This window comes from Pituophis catenifer, unplaced genomic scaffold (assembly GCF_029215685.1).
Source record: "Pituophis catenifer annectens isolate HBS135680 unplaced genomic scaffold, rPitCat1.0.hap2 SCAF_15, whole genome shotgun sequence".
NCBI classification, from domain to species: domain Eukaryota; kingdom Metazoa; phylum Chordata; class Lepidosauria; order Squamata; family Colubridae; genus Pituophis; species Pituophis catenifer.
This window is the reverse complement of record NW_027256895.1, coordinates 1,930,911-1,951,482: the sequence shown is the minus strand read 5'-3', so window position 1 is coordinate 1,951,482 and position 20,572 is coordinate 1,930,911. Positions and strand designations below refer to the sequence as shown.

Sequence of the window (20,572 nt, the reverse complement as noted above, 5' to 3'; positions counted from 1 at the left end):
CCTTCTCTTCACTGGACTAGCCAGGCTCAGTTCCTGCAACCGTTCATCGTATGTTTTAGCCTCCAGTCCCCTCATCATCCTGGTTGCTCTTCTCTGCACTCTTTCTAGAGTCTCAGCATCTTTTTTACAGTGTGGTGACCAAAACTGGATGCAGTACTCTAGGTGTGGTCTTACTAAGGCTTTATAGAGTGGTGTTAATACCTCCCTTGATCTTGATTGTATCCCTCTGTTGATGCAGTTTAGGATTGCGTTGGCTTTTTTGGCTGCCGCTGCACACGGCTGGCTCCTATTTAGCTGGTTGTCCACTTGTTCTGCCCCAGCTACGGACCCCAAAGAACGCAGCACACACACACTCTATACAAAGCTTATTTTACTCAAATAACTCAGTCTTTATCAAACAAAGGCTGTTAATAAACTTTCTTAACAGCCTACAAGAAACCAAAGACAAAGTAATCACAATCTTACTAGGGTTGGCAGAAAGCCCAGAAGCAATTTGCAGAGAACTAAGATCAAGACGCGAAGGAGAGGGAACGAAGTTGTTCCCTGCAAATTGCTTCAGTTGGTGTTCCTCCTTAAATAGGCTAGAGGAGTGGCCAATTAGCCCCAAGCCTTACTCTCGAGGAGACCTCCTCCTGAGGAGCCACTCCTGCCTTTTGGCAGCTCTGCGTGCCCATGCATCGAGAAGAGGCTCCTCCTCTTCTTCCTCTTCACTTAAAGGAGCTTCTGGAGGTTCTGAAGGCCCTGGCTGAATCCCCGCCTCTGGCACCACATCTTCTCCAGCCTCCTCACTGTCCGACTTGAGGGCCAGCTGCAGAGGCTGCTGGCGCAGCACCACACCAGCCTCCTCGCTGTTGGAATCAGCTAGTAGTTGCACAGGCCACTGATGGGCCACAACACCACTAAGACTCCAAGATCCCTCTCCCAGTCACTGCTATTAAGCCTGGTTTCCCCCAGTTTATATGTGTGGTTTTGGTTTTTCTTGCCTAAGTGTAAGACTTGATTTTTCTCTACGTTGAATTACATTTTGCTAGATGGGGGGGCCCAGGGTTCGAGTCTTTCTCGAGATTTGTTTCACCCCGGGGGAAGCAAATCTCCGTAGAGACGTGCACCCCCTTCCCAGCAGGAAGCAACTGGGGTACCTACCTTGGTGTCTCCTGGTGAGATGTGCTTGTAGGGGCCGCTGTCTTCATCGTCCGGATGGGTGCTGTGTGTCCGGACACAGTTGATGTGTCCTGGAATGATGAGGGAGAAGATTTGCTTCCCAGTCCAGAGTGGGCGAGGCTTCAGGATGGCCGGCTGGGGCACTTTGCCATCCCAGGTGGAGAGGAACATCAGCAGGTTCATCACTTCCCCCTGGGGGTGGGGGGTGGGGGAAGGGGCAGGAAGGAAAGAGGAGACAGAGGTCACAATCCACATCCTCCTGTACGGCCAGAGAGTAGCAAATTACAGGCAGTTCCAAAGGTGCAACCGGACTTTCTGGAGGTTTTTTTTTTCTTTGAAGACATTTCGCTTCTCATCCAAGGAGCTTCTTCAGCTCTGACTGGAGGGCAAAGGCAGGGAATAGATTTATACTCCTTGCAGACAAGCTGGACATTTGCATCCCTTTTAGAGAGTCCTTGAGGCCACCTGGAGTTTCTCTGCGTCCTCAGGATCTCCGAGTCTTCTTGGAACTGCTAAGACTGGAGGTAGAAGGTGACATAGCCTTCCCCACTCTGTTGAGAGAGGGCTGCTCAATTTGGACATCGATGGCCTCTTTGACCCCTCTTTCAAACCTCTCTGTCCAAAATGTGGACTTCGCTGTCTTCCAAAGAGTGGCCCCTTGTTTTTTAAACGCAGGTGGACCTGCTGAATCTAATCCCGATGGCTTTGTTCTGCTATGTTGTGCCATGCGTTTGTGGAGTGGCTGTTTTGTTTCCCCATCATCTATCATCTGTCTTCCAGGCTACCATACAGTCTTTTCAACAGTTCCAAGAAGGCTCCACACCCCATTTGCGCCACTCAGGTGACCCCGATGACACAGAGAAACCTCCCGGTGTCTCTAAAAAGGATGCCAATGACCAGCTGTCTGCAAGGAGTATAAATCCTTCCGTTCCCCACCCTCCAATCAGAGCTGAAGAAGCTTCTTGGAAGAGAAGCAAAACATCTTCAAAAGAAAAACCAGGAAGTGCAGTTGTGTCTCGGAGGGGAGGGGGAAGCACCTTTGGACAACCATGACCTGGATGACTGAGAATCTCTATAGGCAACTACAGGTGGTCCTCGACTTACAACAGTTCATTTAGTGACCATTCAAAGTTACGACGGCACTGAAAAAAGTGAGTTATGACTGTTTTTCACACTTGTGACCATGCGATCAAAATTCAGATGCTTGCCAACAGACTCTCGTTTATGACAGCCGCTGTGTCCCGTGGGGGGGGGGGTCACGTGATCCCCTTTTGCGACCTTTTGACCAGCCAATGGGCAAGCTGGAATCACTTTTAACGACTGTGTGACTCCATTTAACTGAACTGATTCGCTTTAACAACTGTGGCGTAAAAATGGGGGCAAAATTAACAACCGTCTCCCTGAGCCACGGAGATTTGGGGCTCAATTGTGGTTCTTAAATCGAGGACTAGCTGCAATCAAGAATAAGAAAGCCGACCTCTGGTTCCTGAGCCCTTTTTGCTCAAGAAATGGACTCACCCTCTCCAGGAAGACATCCCTCTTGGTGAACTTGCGGACGGCCGTCAGCGTGTCTTGCACGATGCCCATGACGGGCCTGTTGGACTGGGGCGTGACGATCATACGAGGCACCATGGCCAGTTCTTGGATCTCCGCCCGGGTCTCCAACGACTGGGGAAGGTGGAGGTTCATTTCGTCGCCGTCGAAGTCGGCATTGTATGGGGTGGTCACACTGATGGGGCAAAAGAGAGAAAATCCCGGTCAGGGCACGGGGGTGGGGGTTTTGGCCCCTTTGCAAGCTGAGGCCCCGGAAGGAGAGCTAAACTGGGCTTAAACCCGGCTTCGTATGTAGGAGCTGAGGTGATACTGTGGTCCCTTCACAACTCAAAGGCAGAAGACGCAACTCCATCCGCATCAAGGCCATTGCGACAAGCCACACAGCTCAAGTGGTGGTGGTGTGTTGAGGTTGAACTCTGGGGTCTTTGGTGCTCTCTGAGCTGGGATGTTTTCTTGCAGACGTTTCAGGGCCCGACTAGGTAACGTCATCAGTGCTAAATGGCGGTAGGGTTTTCTCCGTTTCTATATAGAGACTTGCACCTTGGTGGAAATTTTCTGCAGGAAACTATACTAGCAACTGAGGCAATCAATCAAACAAACAACAGCTTTGGGCCAATCACCAGGAGACGGTGAGTTCTAGTTCTGCCTTAGGCATGAAGATCAATTGGGTGTCTTTGGGCCAATCATCAGGAGACCGTGAGTTCTAGTCCAGCCTTTGGCACAAATATATATATATTTGTGCCGGTTCTATTTCCTTAATTATCAACAGTAACATAGTTTCTGGTCTCAATATTATTACTTTCCCCATCATTTCAAATATCATTTTCTCCAATTGTTGCCAAAACTTTTTAACTTTATCACATTTGCACCACATATGTTCATAAGTCCCTGAGAAAGAATTAATTAGAATTTTGATTATAATGGGCAGAATTATAATAGCCAGATATTGGAAATTAGATGTGAATTTTAGAATAGAAGAATGGTATTGTGAAATGTGGAAATTAGCTTTAAACGATAAAATGACATGCGATATTAAAATCAGAAATGGTGACTATAAAGAAGATATTTTCTGGAAAATTTGGAAACCATTCGTGGACTATGCGCTGGGAAAATTGGATGCTTCGGTACCTGTACCCCGAAAATGTGGATTTTGGCGATCATGAGGATATATCCGAAGAACCAAATCTTCCTTTCTTATGTATAGCACAGGGTGAAGTATTGTATATGTTGTTTGTAATGTTATTTTAATAATAAAAAATTAAAAAAACAAACAAATAATATATATATAGGTCTTTGGTTATTCGGGTCTTCTCCCACGTAAAATTGGAAGTGTCTTGGCACTTCCAATTTTACGTGGGAGAAGACCCGAATAACCAAAGACCTATATATATATATATATATATATTTGTGCCAAAGGCCCAACACACCTAACAGGGTTGTTGTGGGAAAAATAGAAGGAGGAGGAAGGTGTGTTAAATATATTTGCCAGCTTGAGTCATTGTAAGAACAATCAAGGTGGGATAATAAACAGCTAAATAAATGCAAACAACTTATTTCCCCCACCCTGAAAACGGCTCAGAAGGGAAGAGGAAGGGTCCAAAGCCTCCGAGCCAAAGGAACAACAAAGCCAACCTGAGGTTGAGCCGGAAAGTGGACCACGGCAGGATACGGACTCGGTGGCCCATCATGGACATTTTGTGCAGCGTGGGTTGCCGGTTGAAAATGACTATGTCTCCGTCGCACATGTGTCGCTCCACCTGGGAGCAGGGAAGGAAGTCATCAGCGGTTTAACCAGAGAGAGGAAAAACCCAGGTGAGCCCAGGGCAAAGGAGACCCCTCCCCCCCTCCCAAAAACCAACCCCAATTCTGTGCTTGGGAAGCAAAAGGACAAGATAAACCAACAATTTGCCAAGTTTTGCAGAATGATTTTTTTTTGGTCCTTCTTTAACAAGGGTGTGTACAGCTAGTCCTTGACTTAGGACCACTTTAGCAACTTTTCAAAGGGACAATTCAGCACTGAAAGGAGTGACTTATGACCGGCTGCCCACACTGTTGACCGTCGTAGCATCCCGACAGTCACGTGATCAAAATTTGGGCGCTTGGCAATAATGTCATGACGATTGCAACATCCCATCACATGACAAACACCCCCTCCCCCACTTTGTGACCTTCCCGGCCAGCTTCCAACCAGCGGAGTCAAGTGGCGGCAAAGCTGGATTCGCTTAACGACCGTGTTGAGTCACTGCCGTGATTTGTTTAACCACCTGGGCACATTTGAGACTTGCTTAGCGACGGACATTCCGTTCCCAATGGCGGTCATCAGTCGAGGACTATCTACAGGTCGTCCTCGACTTATGACCGCAATTGAGCCCAAGGCTTCTGTTGTTTAAGTGAGACATTTGTTAAGGGAGTTTTGCCCCGTTTTACGACCTTTCTCGCCACAGTGGCTAAAGTGAGTCAACTGCAGTTGATAAGCCTGCAGTAAATCCGGTTGTTAAGTGAATCTCGCTTCCCCCCCACCCCACATGGCCTTTTGCTTGTCAGGAGGTCGCAAAAGCGTGATCACGTGACTTCAGGACATTAAGTGCGAACCAATTGCCAAGTGTCTGAATTTCAATCGCAGGGGCTGCTGCAACGGTCATAACTGTGAACAAGGGTCAAAGCTGTAACTGAATTGTCACTAAAGGAACTGTTGTAAGTCAGGCGCTGTCTGTGTAGCATTTCCTGCAGTTTTTACACGCTGCCCAACCCGAGTTGGCATGGAAGATAATCCACCCTGCCCCTTTTTAAGATCGGTCTCACTGTTTTCCTTGGCTGCCATCTCGGTTCACCCCCAAATTAAGGCCACTTCTTCTGCCCCACTGGGACCAGTTCTCCCCCTCCCCCCCCCGGACACGCACTCCCCTTTTCCAGCCAGACTGACCTTGTACCCAATCTGCAGGTGAAGGTCGCTGGATTTCGGGTGGAAGCGGAGATCAATCCTGTCTCCGTTGTGCCGGATGATGTATTTGGCTCCGGGATACTGACTGTTCCCTCGGCTCACCAGCTCCTGCAGTCTGGGGGAGGGGGAGGGGGGGTGGGATTAGGGGGAAGGGCAGCCAAGAGGGTCAAAGAGACACCCCTGGGTCACCAGGGGTGGGTGAGGGTGGGTAGTTTGCCAGCCCGGCCTCGTCTCTCACCTGTCGATGTTGAAAGGCGCCACGATCTCGGCGAAGGTCATATTGGCGGCGATGGAGCGTGGCACGCCCACCTGGTCGATGGAGAGGTTGGGATCGGGCGTGATGACCGTCCGGGCGGAGAAATCCACCCGTTTGCCCATCAGGTTCCCTCGCACGCGGCCTTCCTTTCCTTTCAGGCGCTGTTTCAAGGACTTCAGAGGACGCCCGGATTTTTGCATCGCCTGCGGAAGTCGGAAAAAGGGAGGGAGGGGGGCAATCAGGCCTCTGGCACGCAGAGAAAAAAAAAAAGGATCCCCGGGGCTTTGGGGAAGGGGGATCAACATGGCAGCGTGTGGGATTTTAGACACCCCCCCTCCTCTCTCTCTTTACCTTCACGGCCCCGTCCTAGATTGGGGGGAGGGGGTCTCATCCTGCAATTGAGGAACTCGACTGCCCATCGTCCCCCCCGTGGAAATCAGCTCGGTCCCCACTTTTTTGACACTCTTCCAAAAAAGGCCCCGGAGACATGGTTTCGACAACGGGGCCCGGAGACCCCAGGGTGATATGGTGGGATTGTGGGTTTAGGACTTTTGATTGGGTTTTACAGTTACTCCCCTCCATCACCAGGAGTGAGTTGGGCAGCCTTATAATTTTTCCTTAATAATGATTTAATTTAATTTAATTTAATTTAATTTCCAATTTATATACCGCCCTTCTCCCTGAGGACTCAGGGCGGTGTACAGCCAAGATAAAAAACATAGAATACAAATATTAAAACATTTAAAAATATATATAAATTTTGGCCCGAAAGTTAAAAAAAATCATAAACTAATTAAAAGAATTTAAAAATTTCTTCTTAAGCCAACCCGGCTTGCTGGAAAAGATGGGTTTTCAGGGAACGACGGAAGGCATTGAGGTCATGGATTCTCCTTATCTCCGGGGGCAACTGATTCCAGAGGGTGGGAGCCCCCCCTACATTGTTTGGCTGATGGCACCCTGAGGAGGCCCTCTCTGTGGGAGCGCACGGGACGATGGGAGGTCGTCAGTAGCAGCAGGCGGTCTCGCAGATAGCTAGGCCCTATGCCATGGAGCGCTTTAAAGGTGATAACCAATTTAAGGGAAACACCTTCACAATGTTGAAATTCAGAGGGTCAACTCAATTAACAGCTTAAGATCACAACGCTTCCTATCTAGACCAGGGGTCTCCAACCTTGGCAACTTTAAGGCTTGTGGACTTCAACTCCTAGAATTCCTCAGCCAGCAAAGCTGGAGGAAGGAAGGGTTAAGTCCAAAGATGCAGTCTTTTGCCCTAAAAGCAATGTTTTTTTCTCAACCTCAAAGATGGATGGACTTCAACTCCCAGGATTCCCCCAGACAGCTTTTTTTTTTCTTTCCACTTTGCTTAAGTCAAGATATATTATGTCGACCGCATTCCGTCTATTAAGAAAATTACCCAGTCCAAAAAAAAAAAAAAAAATGCGATAAAGGAAGCCACATTTCCTTCTGATTCTATCCAGGCTGAATTCTGGTAAGCCCTTTGCTGGGTTGGGGAATTCTGGGAATTTGAGCTCCACCTATCTTTCACTGGCTGAGATAAGAGAAACGCTCGCTTAGGCTAAGCTAGCATTGCCCCCCAATCTACTGCCCTCCAGATGGGCTAGGTCCGTGATGGCGAACCTGTGGCATGGGTGGCACACAGTGCCTTCTCTGCGGACACGCCAACCATCGCCACAGCCCAGCTCCAATGTGCATGCGTGTGCCTCCCGCTGGCCAGCTTGTCTTTGGGTCTGTGCCGTGCATGCACAGGGTGCATTTGAGGGGGGGGCACTCGCATAGCATTTGGGGGGTTCACACATGCCCCCCTGCACCCCGTTTTGGGCCTGGAAAGCTTCCTGCACCAACCTGCAAGCCAAGACGGGGCGTGGGGGGGGGGAGGGCGGGGTGCACGCTTTGGGCACTCAGCACCAAAAAGGTTAACCATCATTGGGCTAGATACAACCCCAAGGGGGGGGGGGCACACGCTGGCTGGGGAATCCTGGCAGCTGAAGTCCACCCATTTTCCAAGTGGTGGTGATGGAGAAGCCGTGTTCTAAAATATGATGGCCAGGATTTGGGGGGGGGGCGACGGGGGGGAAGGAAAGGTCCTTAGGGCTGTTCCTACCCATTCTTCAGGCACTTACGCGGGGCAGCCCGGGCAGCTCATTGTCCACCATGGTGGCCACGTGGAACTGGAGGAGCTTGACGTCTTCTGCGATGACGTGAGCGGCCGCCCCGTTCTGCTCGTTCCGCCGCAACTGGTTGTTGATTTTGACAATGTCGGCCAGCTTGTGAGTCAAGTCGTCCTAGGGGAAAGGAAGGAGGGAAGGGGCTGGGGGTCAGCGTCTGGCAGCCCTATGGTCCCCCTGGAAGCTTGGATGGACGCTAAGCCGGCGTCCAGGCCTGCTGTGAATTCGGGTCTGGGTTCAAATCAAGCCTCCCCACCCCCCTTCCTAGAGCCGCCTGCAGCCACCTGATTCCTAGCCGAGCCTTGCATGACGACGGCCGGTCTGACGGAGAGCGGAGGGACAGGGAGCACGGTGCATATCATCCACTCCGGCCGGGCGTATTTGGGATCCATGCCCAGGATGAAGCATTCCTCGTCCGAGATCCGCTTGAAGATCTCGTGGACCCGTTCGGGGCTGAGCAGGATCTTTTTCTCTTGGGAGTCCTCGTTCACGTGCTTCCACTCGGCGTACAGCTCCAGGCCCGAGCGGCGGATCCTCGGCTGGTAGCGCCCGCAGCCCCCGTGGCCCTTAAGGGAGGGAAGAAGTCATCACTGGGGGGGAGGGGAGAAAGGAAACCCGGGTGCAAAAAAAACCCTTTCTCTGGGACAGTATAATTTTTTTTTTATCCCACCCTTGTTTACAAAGTAACTCAAGAGGATGGACGAAGCGAATACTCCTTCTTTTCTTCCTGTTTTTCCCGAGTTTGGTCCAATGGGGAAGGCACCAGGCTAGAAATTGGGAGACGGTGAGTTCTAGTCCTGCCTTAGGCACGAAAGACAGCTGGGTGACTTTGGGCCAACCACCAGGAGAATGGGAATTCTAGTTCCGCCTTAAGCATGAAAGGCACCTGAATGACTTTGGGCAAACCACCAGGTGAATGGGAACTCTGGTCCTGCCTTAGGCACGAAAGCCAGCTGGGTGACTTTGGGCCAGTCCCTCTCTCTCAGCCCAACCCACCTCAACTCACAGGGTTGTTGTTGAGGGGAAAATAGGAGGAGGAAAGCGGGTTAGGTCTGTGCACTGCTTTGAGTTATTTATAAAAACAATACGGCCCCCGACCTCCGAACCTTCCGCACCAACCTTTTTCACCGACTTCCCTGATCTGTTGTGGATTTTAACTTGGGGACTGGGGATTTTGAATTGGTTTTAATATTATTTAACTCTTATTTATTGTCGGGTTGTTTTTATTGTTGTGAGCTGCCCCGAGTCCTATGGGAGAAGGGAGGCATATAAATCTGACAATAAATAAATAAATAAATAAATAAATAAATAAATAAATAAATAAATAAAGAAAGAAAGAAAGAAAGAAAGAAAGAAAGAAAGAAAGAAAGAAAGAAGGAAAGAAAGGAAGGAAGGAAAAATAGGAGCCTGGATAGCTCAACAGACAGAGCTCTGTAATTTAACATCAGCTGTCTGCAATTAAAGTAAGATCAAATCTCGCCAGGCTCAAGGTTGACTCAGCCTTCCATCCTTTCTAAGGTAGGTGAAATGAGGACCCAGTTGTGGGGGCAATAAGCTGACTTTGTATAAAATATACAAAAGAATGAAGGCTATTGCTTAACGCACTGTAAGCCGCCCTGAGTCTTCGGAGAAGGGCGGCATATAAATCAAATTAAAAAAAAATAAAAATAAAAATAAAAATAAAAATGTAAAAAAAAAAGGCAGCTGGAGAGCCTTCAGCGTAGAACTGAAATCAATCCCAAAAGCCGTGCTCCAATTCTCCTGAAATTTATATTTTCCCTCGAGACAATATTTCTCTAGTTTTTCTTCTTCTTCTGGGCAAGCACTTCTATTTTCATCCAAATAAGTCTTAAAAGGGTTAGCCAAGAGAACGTTAGCAAACCAACGTGTGACCCAAGCTGAAATTCACTTACCTATTAATACCTAATTGTGTGTTACCACAACCTTTGCTTTGAGTTTAACAGGAAACCCCAATCAAGCCGGGTAGATTTGAGGAAGAATTCAGACCCAATTAATTTGTAAAAAGCTCCTTTAGACTAAGAGGCTTCTGGGGACCTCTTGGTTTCTCTTAAGTGGGCATCAGTTACATTAATTCAGAAGAAAACTAAGGCACAATCAGCAGAATTGCCCTTGGGTGACCTGCAAGGAAATTTTGATGGGAAAAATTAAAAACTAGCTCTTGTTTCTGAGTTGACAAACACGGAGCATCCGTTTTTCAAAACGGAAATGGCAAGTGGGGCACGGCACGCGCGCACAGTGTGATGAAATCCCCTTTGGAAGATTAGCGGGTTAAAGTATCACAGGTGTTAAACGTCTGCGTTATTAATTTCCCGGTGGAAATTCAGACCTTGGGAAGGGAAACAGCTGTTTTCTCGGGCAACAGGCAGACGGAATCCGAGACGATTATTTCTGATTGAGACTTGACTGACAAATATTGATATTTTCGTATTTTATTATCGAGGGAAAAGGTGCCCGGTTTAATAACTAACTTCCATAAAGGGGCTCCGGCAATGGCAATGCTGTACAAAACCATGCCAACGCTGAAAATCAGAGTGAATCAATTTAATTTTCGGTCAAACAAAGCAAAAACAATATGAAAGGCGGCTGGGCTGACTTTGGGCCAATCCCCAGGAGATTGGGAGTTCTAGTCCCGCTTTAGGCATGAAAGCGCCAGCTGGGTAACTTTGAGCCAGTTCTTCTGTCTCAACCCAGCCCACCTCACAGGGTTGTTGTTGCGGGGAAAATAGGAGGAGGAAAGTATGCTGGATATATTTGCTGTTAAAGGAATAAAGTCGGGGTATAAATAATCAGGCATTGATTTTCAGGATAGATTAGGAAATGCTGATTGAAAGAGTGTTCGAAAGAGTGATTGACAGTGTCAACAGAAATTATTCCTTGCTAAGCCTTGATTTTGTACCTGGGCACAAAAGATATTGTACCACAAGAAGAATACAAATAGATTTTCTTTGTATGGGATTGACATTGTCATTTTGAGATTTTCTGCCCATAGCTTATCCCATCTGTCCAATTCTATATTGTGACCTATATTTCTTGCCCAATTTATCATGTTTTCTTTCACCGTTTCCTCCTCTAATTTATACTTTATTAAATATCCATAAATTTTTGATATCATTTTCTCATCCTTGCCTTTTAATATTTTATCCAATTCGTCCGGTCTGCCGTAAATCTTGATTCTATTTGGAGATATGGCCACCAATCAGTAATTATACCCCGTCTTTCCAATTCTTGTCTCGTATATAGGTCTCCTTCGCTATTCAGCAGCTCTTGGTATTTCCTCATATTTCCTATTTCTATAGTATTTGGGTAGATTAGTGCTTCCATGGGCGACCACCATCGCGGGATTCTATACAATCTATACAAAATATTTTATAGATGGCATCTCCCACTGGCACGTTTGGCTAAAATGTTTCCAAGTACATCACCAATGTGTTGGAAATGCAAGACACAAAAGGGGACATACTACCATCTCTGGTGGTCGTGCAGGAAGGCACAACACTACTGGCAGGAGATTAAGAGAATAATTGAAGAAATAACAAGGCAAAAAGTAGAAATGAAACCAGAATTTTTCCTATTTGGAATGACTACACCACAATACATTAGAGAGATAAAATATCTTACCATCCACATTTTGACAGCGGCACGTATAGTGTACGCTCAAAATTGGAAATCCGAACTATTACCAACAGAAGAAAAAATAATCGCAAAAATAACTGAATGTGCGGAGATGGACAAGCTCACTAAGGAGCTTCAAGAAAAAGAGGATACCGATTATTATTTAGTTTGGCAAAGATGGTACCTATGGCTAGAGGGAAGGATAGGGCCAACAACATAGGACATCAGGAGAACTCAAATTAAGAACCATAGAACTAGTCACATGAGAAGAGTTGTATGATGGTATAAACAAATGGTTAACATGACTGTAGAAAGATACAGCTCAAAATGTATCAAGTATATCAAAGTGAAAGCAAACTAATCTGAAAACTGTAAGACAAAGGAAAAATAAGGGAAATAGAAATTAACCACTGATGCGAGAGTTTCTTAAGAGCTAGTCGACAGACTTCTTGTCTCTTTTTTGTTCTAGTATTGTGTTAATGTATATGTGTTTGTATGTATTTGTGTTTTACGTTTGTTCATAATGTTCCATATATATATATATATATATATTATATATATATAATCCAGGGAAGAGCAACTAAGATGATAAAAGGCCGAGAGACTAAAATATGGACCGGTTTGGCCGGTCCAAAGAAAATAAAGGTTTGGGGGGGGGGGGGGAGACGACGACACGTAATAGCATCTTCCAGAAGAGTGGGGTCTAAGTAGTCTCCAAAGCACCTGAGGGCAGGGCAGGACAAGAATCAATGGAAGGAAACTAACCAAGGAGAGAAGCAACCTGGAACTGAGGAGAAACTTCCCTTTCAGCTCTATTCTGATTGATTGATGTCAGGACCGAAACCCCCGCAAAAGGTTACCAAGCCAAATGGGGAAAATTCCTGAGTGAAGACTCATTAATTAATTAATTTATGAGCCAGGTACTCAAGCACCATGTTGAACAATTCCACAATTGTGTGTCTTATTCAGGAAGCTAAGGCGTGAGTGAGCAAATTCTGTAATTCCTGGGGTGTGTGTGTGTGTGTTCCAATCAAAACCATGATTTTAAACTTGGTTCAAGGTATTTTCAAATAATCCAAAGAGCAGCTTTGCTAGGATGGTTTGGTACAGCTGCCATAAAACACTGATACCCAAATTCTAGAGACTGTCGTCGTACTCTGACAGGTTAATGTTTTGCTTTCATCAGCCTGTAGTTCTTCTCTACAGATTCCGGGTATTTATGCCATGAAGTTCTATAGCATTTCTGCTTTGTGTTCTTTGAAGCCGTAGCATATTTTTCCAAATAGATAACAGGCTTGAGTAGATTTGAAATTTTTCTATGGATAGAATAAGAGTCTCTTTTCGGGGGTTTTGTGTGTGTGCGCGTGTGACTAAAGCAACTTCCCTTCCTCACCACGTTGGGGCTTCTCACCTTTTCCTTGGTGAGGTCCTCGTCGCCTTCGGGCTGCTCCACCCCAAATTTGTTATCCATCTCCTCTCCCCCCTCGCAGATGTTCTTGCCTTTGCAGAGATCGTAGACGTGGGTTAAGCGCTTCTTCGGCTGGCCTTTGGACTTGGTCAAGATATCCTTGATTTTCGGATTGTTCTGCCAGGAAAAGAAGGGAAAACATACAGGGAATGATGCCCCCTGCCCCACAAGATGGGGCAGGGGGCACGGAGCACCCCACCACCACTGGGGTTCGGCAATCTCTGCCTTTATTCCTTTCTAAAAATGTATTGGCTGCCTGTCTTTATAAGAAGGTAACTCTGATGCTTTTTGGCTTACAAGCCTTAAAAAGATGGAAAAATATACAAAATGTAAAAGATAAATAAAATACAGGTAGTTCTCGACTTACAACAGTTTGCAAAGTCACTGACCAGTGACTGAGGGCAGTTTTTCACACTTGCAACTGTGGCAACTGACTCGTATTTATGACAGTCGCAGCGTCCCGGGGTTTTAAAAAAAAATATTTCAAAAAATATATATTTTAGAAAATGTATAGTCAGTCCTCGATTTACTATAGTAAGTGTTTAGTGACCAAAGTTACAACGGCACTGGAAAAAAGTGACTTAGGACCGTTTTTCACACTTAACGACCGTCGTGGCATCCCCGTGATCAAAATTCAGGCGCTTGGCAAGTGACTCGTATTTATGACGGTTGCCACGTCCGGCAAGCAAAGTCCATGGGGAAGCTGAATTTGCTTAACTGCGTGACTCACTTACGACAACAGGGATTCGTTTAACAACGGTGGCAAGTGAGTTCGTAAAATGGGGCTTAAAACTCGCTTAGCCACGGAAATGTTGGGCTGAACTGTGGTCATTAAGGGCTAAACATCCTGGCTTCAACCTTTTTTTGCTCAGGGTTCAGCTGCCATGTTGGGGGGGGGTGTCTCGTTACTCACCGAGTCGACCAGCAGTTTGGAGCAGAAGAAACAAACGCAGCGAAGGACTTTCATGGTTTTTCCTAAAAAGCCGACGTGGAAAACTGGCTTGGCCAGTTCGATGTGGCCGAAATGGCCAGGACATTCAGTCATGTTGCCTGCCAGACAGAAACAGAGGGCGGTGATCATCATCATCGTCTTTTAATGATCCCGTAATCCCTCGCGGGGTGGAGTCTGGGCAACTAAATGGAGCTGAGTGTTTTACTGGCCGGATGCCCTTCCTGTTGCCAGTGTGGAGTTTTGTTCAGCAGGTATATTCACATTGTGCCCAGAGAGAGAAATATCTGCCTCTACCTAGGATCGAACTCACGGCCTCCTGATTGTGACGCGAGAGCGCCACCTCTAGGCCACGGCACCACTCTCAAACAGGAGGCAGTGATGTCCTCAGCCATATCGGCCCACCGCACAGATGGGGTCCTCACCTGCGCACGTCTGGCACCGCCCAGTCCTTTCGATGACCCCCTGGCGAGGATCCATCAGCCCCCCGAGTTTGGGGCGACCGCCTTCCGTGGTCTCTGGGTACTTGATGCCTGCTTCGGTCACCGACATCCGTTTCTAGAAATTGCAAGCAAAAAGCGGGTGAGTGTCAGATGCTGGGAAGGACGGTTCTTTGGTTAAAAAGTGTGAACGTGCCACAATATAGTGGCAACCCCAACGAGGCAGAGAAGAAATTAATATTTGGGGGAGACGGGGGGGGGGGGGGGGAAGAAAAGATTACAAGTGAAAAGGCAGATCATGTTTATTCAAGTTGGCCTAGTGGTTAAGGAAGCAGGTTAAAAACTGGGAGTTCTAGTCCTGCCTTAGGTATGAAAACCAGCTGGGTGATTTTGGATCAATCGCCAGGCAAGAGTTTTTTTTAGTCCTACCTTAGGTGCGAAAGCTACCTGGGTGACTTTGGGCCAATCACCAGGCAACAGGGAATTCTAGTCCCACATTAGACATGAAAGCCATCTGGGTGATCTTGAGCCAGTCCCTCTCTCTCTCTCTCATCCCAGCCCACCTCAGAATTGTTGTGGGGAAAATGGGAGGAAAGTATGTTGGATATATTTGCCGTCTTATAGAAATAATAAAAGTGGCTTATAAATAAAATAAAAAGAGAGGTAGAAATAAGAATTAAGGGGGAATATTAGTAGTTATAATTTCTATATAAATTGAAAATACCAGTAAGTAATAATTAAATTTCTGATTAGATTAGTCATCTCTTTTAAATCAGATTTACTGCCAAAGGGATTGCCATTTTTTTTTCACCGCCCCATAAGATTTTTTCAAATTGTCAAAACTGCATGTTTAACAAGATAATATTCATTTTCCTAACTCAGGAGGGGGAAAAAAAAGGATTTACCCATTTCATTGGCAGAAAGATGTGTTTGACAGTCTCGGCTGCCCCACACAGAGGGGCTTTTGAAAAAAAGAGAAGGGGAGTTTGAAAATCTGACTTGGCAGAATTTTGAACAAATAGACATAAAGATTGAACAAAACGAAACCTAAGAAGCAATAGTGTGGAATAAAAAAAAAGTTTGAGCCTGCAGAATACTTTCAAATCAGATGACTGGGTTTTATTTACTTATTAAATTTATACGCTGCCCATCTCACTGCTGCAGCGACTTTGGGTGCTTACAATGTAACAAAAAGGTAAAAAAAATAATACAAAATGATGGGGATTCCATAAGAAACCAAGCTTGTAGTTACTGGGCAACTATGGGCCAGTTCCTCTCTCTCTCTCTCTCTCTCTCTCAGCCCAGCCCACCTCACAGGGTTGTTGTGGGGAAAAGGATTAGGAATAATCTCTGTTTTGAGTGACCTATAAAGTAATAAAGGCGGGATAAAAATTCAGTAAACCACTCTGAATTTCCAGCAAGCAAACTCTTTGTAGATTCCCAAGGCTGCCAACTTGCCTGCCCCCAGTCATGCTGGATAACAAGACGAGCGGCATATAAATTTGATAAACAAAATTTACTTAAAAGTTTCTTATAAAGTATTAACAGTGAAATGATAAAACCAATCAATCAACCAAAATGACAACCTTCTCCATGTTGCCAACCGCTTGCTCAGAGTCACTATGGATAGTCAGATGAGCAGCATATAAAATAATTTTCGTTGTTTTGGAATAACCCACAATTGGAAGACACAACTAAAGTTGGTGGCAGAAGCTTTTAAAAGGCAGAACTAGGCAAGGATCAAGGATTTTTAGAAAGCCCCTCTCTTAAAAAAAATCAGGATTAAAAGAAATGGGGGGCGGGGGGAGGGAGAGCAAGAGAGACCCCCAATCCACAGGGAAGCCACTTCCAAAAAGGAAGGCCACGGACACCTGATGCTTTTTTTGTTTTGGAAAAGAGCCATTTGCACTTGGAAAAACTGCAAACTTCCAAAAAAAGGGGGGCGGCATTTGGGAGAACAGAGTGATCACAGCCCCCCTCTTCTAAGTAACTCAAGACCCTCCCCCAAATGCATTTTTTGTTTTCACAAAGAAGCATTTGCACTTTCCAAAAAAAAATAAAAGTGCGAAAACCTCCAGAAAAAGAGGGCAGGGGGCTGCTCGGGAGTTATAGAAAACCCCTAAATAATCCAAGACATCCCCCCCCACACACACATCTCAAATTCCCAAAATTCAGGACACACACCCTATTTTTTTTTCCTTTGCAAAAACTTGCGAAGCCCCCCAGAAAGGGTGGTGGAGAAAGGAGAGTTGGGGTCAAGAGAAGTCCTAAAGTCACTGAAGACCCTTCCTACTGTCCTCCTCTCCCCCCCTCCCAATTTCTCTTTTCTTACAAAGAAGCGCTGACAACTTGGGAAAAGTTGCAAACTGTCCCCAAGAAAGAGAAGTGAGAAGGAGGGGAAGGAGGGGGCGCTTGAGAAAGTGGTGGGGTCGGACAAGCCCCCCCCCTTAAATAACTGAACACACTTCCTACTCTCTCCCCCCCACCCCAATTTCTCTTTTCTTACAAAGAAGCGCTGACAACTTGGGAAAAGTTGCAAACTGTCCCCAAGAAAGAAAAGTGGGGGGGAAGGAGGGGGCGCTTGAGAAAGTGGCGGGGTCAGAGAAGCCCCCCCCTTAAATAACTGAACACCCTTCCTACTCTCTCCCCCCCACCCCAATTTCTCTTTTCTTGCAAAGAAGCGCTGACAACTTGGGAAAAGTTGCAAACTGTCCCCAAGAAAGAAAAGTGGGGGCGCTTGAGAAAGTGGCGGGGTCGGAGAACCCCTCCCTCCTCCCTTAAATAACTGAAGACCCTTCCTCCCCATTTTTTTTCTTTTCTTGCAAAGCAGCAAAAACTTGCAAACTGTGTCTCCCCCCCCACTTTCTTGGGATTCTGGAGGGGGGGTTGATAGAAACCACCCTAAGTAGCCCAAGATCCCCCCCTCCCCCTCCCCCAATTCCGATGGAAAAGCAAAACTTTGGATCCCACCCACTCCCACCCCAAACGTTGGGGCCACCCACCATCTCATCCGGGCTGAGGATGCCGAATTGCACGCGCTTGATGGTGCGCAGCGGGCACGCGCTGTCCCCGGAGGGCGCGCCCCCGTGCATCTTGGCGGCGGGCCCCCCCTTTTTTTTTCCCGTCCGCTGCCGCCGCTTTTTTTTTTGCTTTCTTTCTTTCCCTTCCTTTTCCCCGGAGTCACGTGACGACGACGCTGCTGCTCTGCCTCCGCCTTAGTCCGTCACCAGCCCGGAAGAAGCCACAAGCAGCCGCCGGTCTTTTTCCCCCCCAACAGTCCGGTTTTGTTTTGTTTTTTTACGCCGCCGGCCCGAATTCGACCCCCGGGAAGCGTCCCCCGCGTCTCGCAACGCCGGCAAGAAGGAAGATCGGCGTGCAGAAACGCGAGATTCCCGACACGCGACCACGTCCGGCCGCTGCTCCCCTCCCTCCTGTCCTCTCCCTCCGCGCTCTCCGGCGCGACTGAGCGAAGCTGCTCCGTCGCCGCCTTTATATAGCCTCGCTCCCCCGACACGGGGCTACAGGAGTACAACGGCAAGGGCGGTGACGCCGAAAGGGGCGGGGCTGCGGCTGCGTCGTCTCCGAGCGGGAGGGGGCGTGGCTAGGGCCCGAGGGAAAACATAAAGACGAGGCGGCGCCGGAGAGGGAGGAAAGATCGAACCAAATCTGGGGGGGGGGGAAAGAAATGTAATTTTTATTTTATTTTTTTGTAAACGCCTGTTGAACAGAGATCCGAAATGTGCACAAGGCAACTCGGACTAGGAAAGTAATTAGGTTACTCTGAAATGCTCGGATAAAAGGTTATTTGGCCTGCATGCTGGAATTACTTGGGGTTTTTCAAACAAACTCTGTTCGGTGGCCGTAATGCAATGGAAGCATTTTTTTTTTTTTTGGAAAGACAGCAAGTTATTTCAGGAAGGAATAACGACCCAGAAAGCTTATTCTATAGCCCAAGCCTTCTCATTAGGACTTGCTCTCAAATTAGATGAATATACAATTTTCTTAATTATTCTGTTCCTCCACCCCCCTTTTTTTCTAATGGTACAGTCTTTACGGAAGAAGGCTCCTTTCCCGAAGTTTTTCGACGCACCTCATTGACTATTCATGAGCTGCGAAAGGCGGGGAAACAAAGCCGCTCCTTGAGGGGAGGGGTGTGTGGCCACATGCCGAACTTTTCCGAAAATGGCCGAAGGGGCCCCGAGGGTGGAGAGTCGGGTGCCTCACAGAGCCAGCTTTTATCGAGCGCGAAGTCGAAGGCGGGTGGAACGCTCCGGGCGGCGGCCTGCAAGGCCTCGCGCTCGCGTGATTCTCTCGGCCCGGAGAGGCGCGCGCTCGGCCGGCCGACCCCGTTTAGGAAAGCGCGCTGCTTCGGGGCCTACTTCCACAATTGAATCGGGCCTTGGCGGAAAGGCTCCCAAGAGCCTCTTGGGGGTAACGGAGGGCTACAATTTAGCGGAATTGCGGGAAGAAGGTGGACGGAGCGGGTGAATTAATCTCCCAGAAGAAGTTGATGGGAGTTGTGAGGGGGACGATTTTATTTGCGGAGGGGCGACTTGGGGGTCAGGGCTGCTGTGGAGGCGGTGGTCTTCTGAGAGGAAAGTGGGGGGAAACTCCGTCCTGGGGTGAAGATTAAGGGGTGTTGTCTGAGGAAAGCCTGAGGGGAGGGGATTTTGGGGGGCAGGGAGGACGTAAATAATGGGGGGGCTCAAATGTGGGGCTGGGGGGAAGGGGAATCGATACCTGGGGGGCATGAGGGGTGAGAGAAAAAAATTGGAGGGAATAGAGAAATGGGGGGGTTAATAAAGAGTTGGGGGGCAGGAAGGGAGGCTGGGGGGGCTCAATATGGGGAGGGGGAGATTGAAAGGGGGGCAGAGAAGGACTTTCTGGCCTGGAGTGCCAGATTGGGGGGGTGCCTTGCCCCCTCCCTAGGCCAAAAAAAAAGAGGGGGTTCCCCCCCATCCTATGGGGCAGGCTTTCCACCACATGGGGTTCTTATGGGGCTGCTTTTTTAGGCCTGTTTTCAACCCCAAGGCAATAAAATCTGGATGAGGGGAAAAGAAAAATATATATATATATATATTCTTTTCTCCTTATCCAGATTTTATTGCCTTGGGGTTGAAAACAGGCCTAAAAAAAGCAGCCCCATAGGAATATATATATATTTTTATTGTTGTATTTTGTTCCCCTGCGGGGAAAAAAAATAAAAGTCAATGCTCTTTTCCCCCTTCCCCCCTCTTCTTTCCCCTTCTCGGTTATCTTTATTTTCATTTTGTTCTTCTTCGCAGGATTATAATCTTAATAAAGAAGAATGAAAAACAACAACAACATGGAGCGCGAAATTAACGATATTATTTTGTATTTTACAGGGCTGAAAAAAAGTGGGAAGCCAATGCTTATTTTTTTTCCCTGTTTCCCTTTCTTGGTTATCTTTATCTTCATTTTATTGTTCTTTACAGAATTATAAAGAAGGATTTAAAAAGCAACAACATGGAGGGCGAAATTAAAAATATTATTTTGTATTTTACAGTGCTGAAAAAAATGGGAAGCTGATACTTGTTTTTTTTTTTTTGTCTTCTCAATCACTTCTTCCTCTTTTGTTCCCTGTTGTCTTTATTTTTTAATGTGTATTTTACAGGATTAGAATCTCAATAAATAAATTTATTTTAAAAAAAGCAAAACCTGGAAAGGGGGAGGAAATAGGTTGCCAGAAGCTCTCTGTGTGTTTGTGTCTCCAAATAACAATTTTTTAAACTAGACATATCAATCTACCGTATTTTCTTTGTTTTCTTTTTAGCTTGTTTTATTCTATTATTTTACTTTTGTTTAAACTTCCTCTTTATTTTATTTTATTTTATTTTATTTTTAATTTGATTTATATGCCGCCCTTCTCTGGAGACTCAGGGCGGCTTACAATGCATTAAGCAATAGCCTTCATACTTTTGTATATTTATACAAAGTCAGCTTATTGCCTCCACAAACTGGGT

General features: G+C 46.9%; 1 protein-coding gene across 3 annotated transcripts in view; it reads right to left on the bottom strand.

Annotated features, from left to right (window-relative positions):
* The window catches only part of POLR2A (RNA polymerase II subunit A), a 37,524-nt gene extending 19,486 nt beyond the window's left edge, over nt 1–18,038 (bottom strand). For 2 of the 3 annotated variants that reach the window (XM_070954459.1, XM_070954460.1), the window contains exons 1-11: nt 17,591–18,038; nt 14,574–14,706; nt 14,113–14,249; nt 13,143–13,316; nt 8,383–8,664; nt 8,054–8,215; nt 5,895–6,115; nt 5,639–5,771; nt 4,348–4,472; nt 2,680–2,890; nt 1,144–1,353 (exon numbers count right to left, since the gene is read on the bottom strand). In XM_070954459.1, the coding sequence (XP_070810560.1) occupies nt 1,144–1,353; nt 2,680–2,890; nt 4,348–4,472; nt 5,639–5,771; nt 5,895–6,115; nt 8,054–8,215; nt 8,383–8,664; nt 13,143–13,316; nt 14,113–14,249; nt 14,574–14,706; nt 17,591–17,680 (1,878 nt within the window). In that variant the 5' untranslated portion in view covers nt 17,681–18,038. Of the gene's footprint in view, nt 1–1,143; nt 1,354–2,679; nt 2,891–4,347; nt 4,473–5,638; nt 5,772–5,894; nt 6,116–6,263; nt 6,294–8,053; nt 8,216–8,382; nt 8,665–13,142; nt 13,317–14,112; nt 14,250–14,573; nt 14,707–17,590 lie in introns of those variants that run through there. The other variant, XM_070954461.1, reaches the window with a different exon arrangement.
* Nucleotides 18,039–20,572: the final 2,534 nt, after the last annotated feature.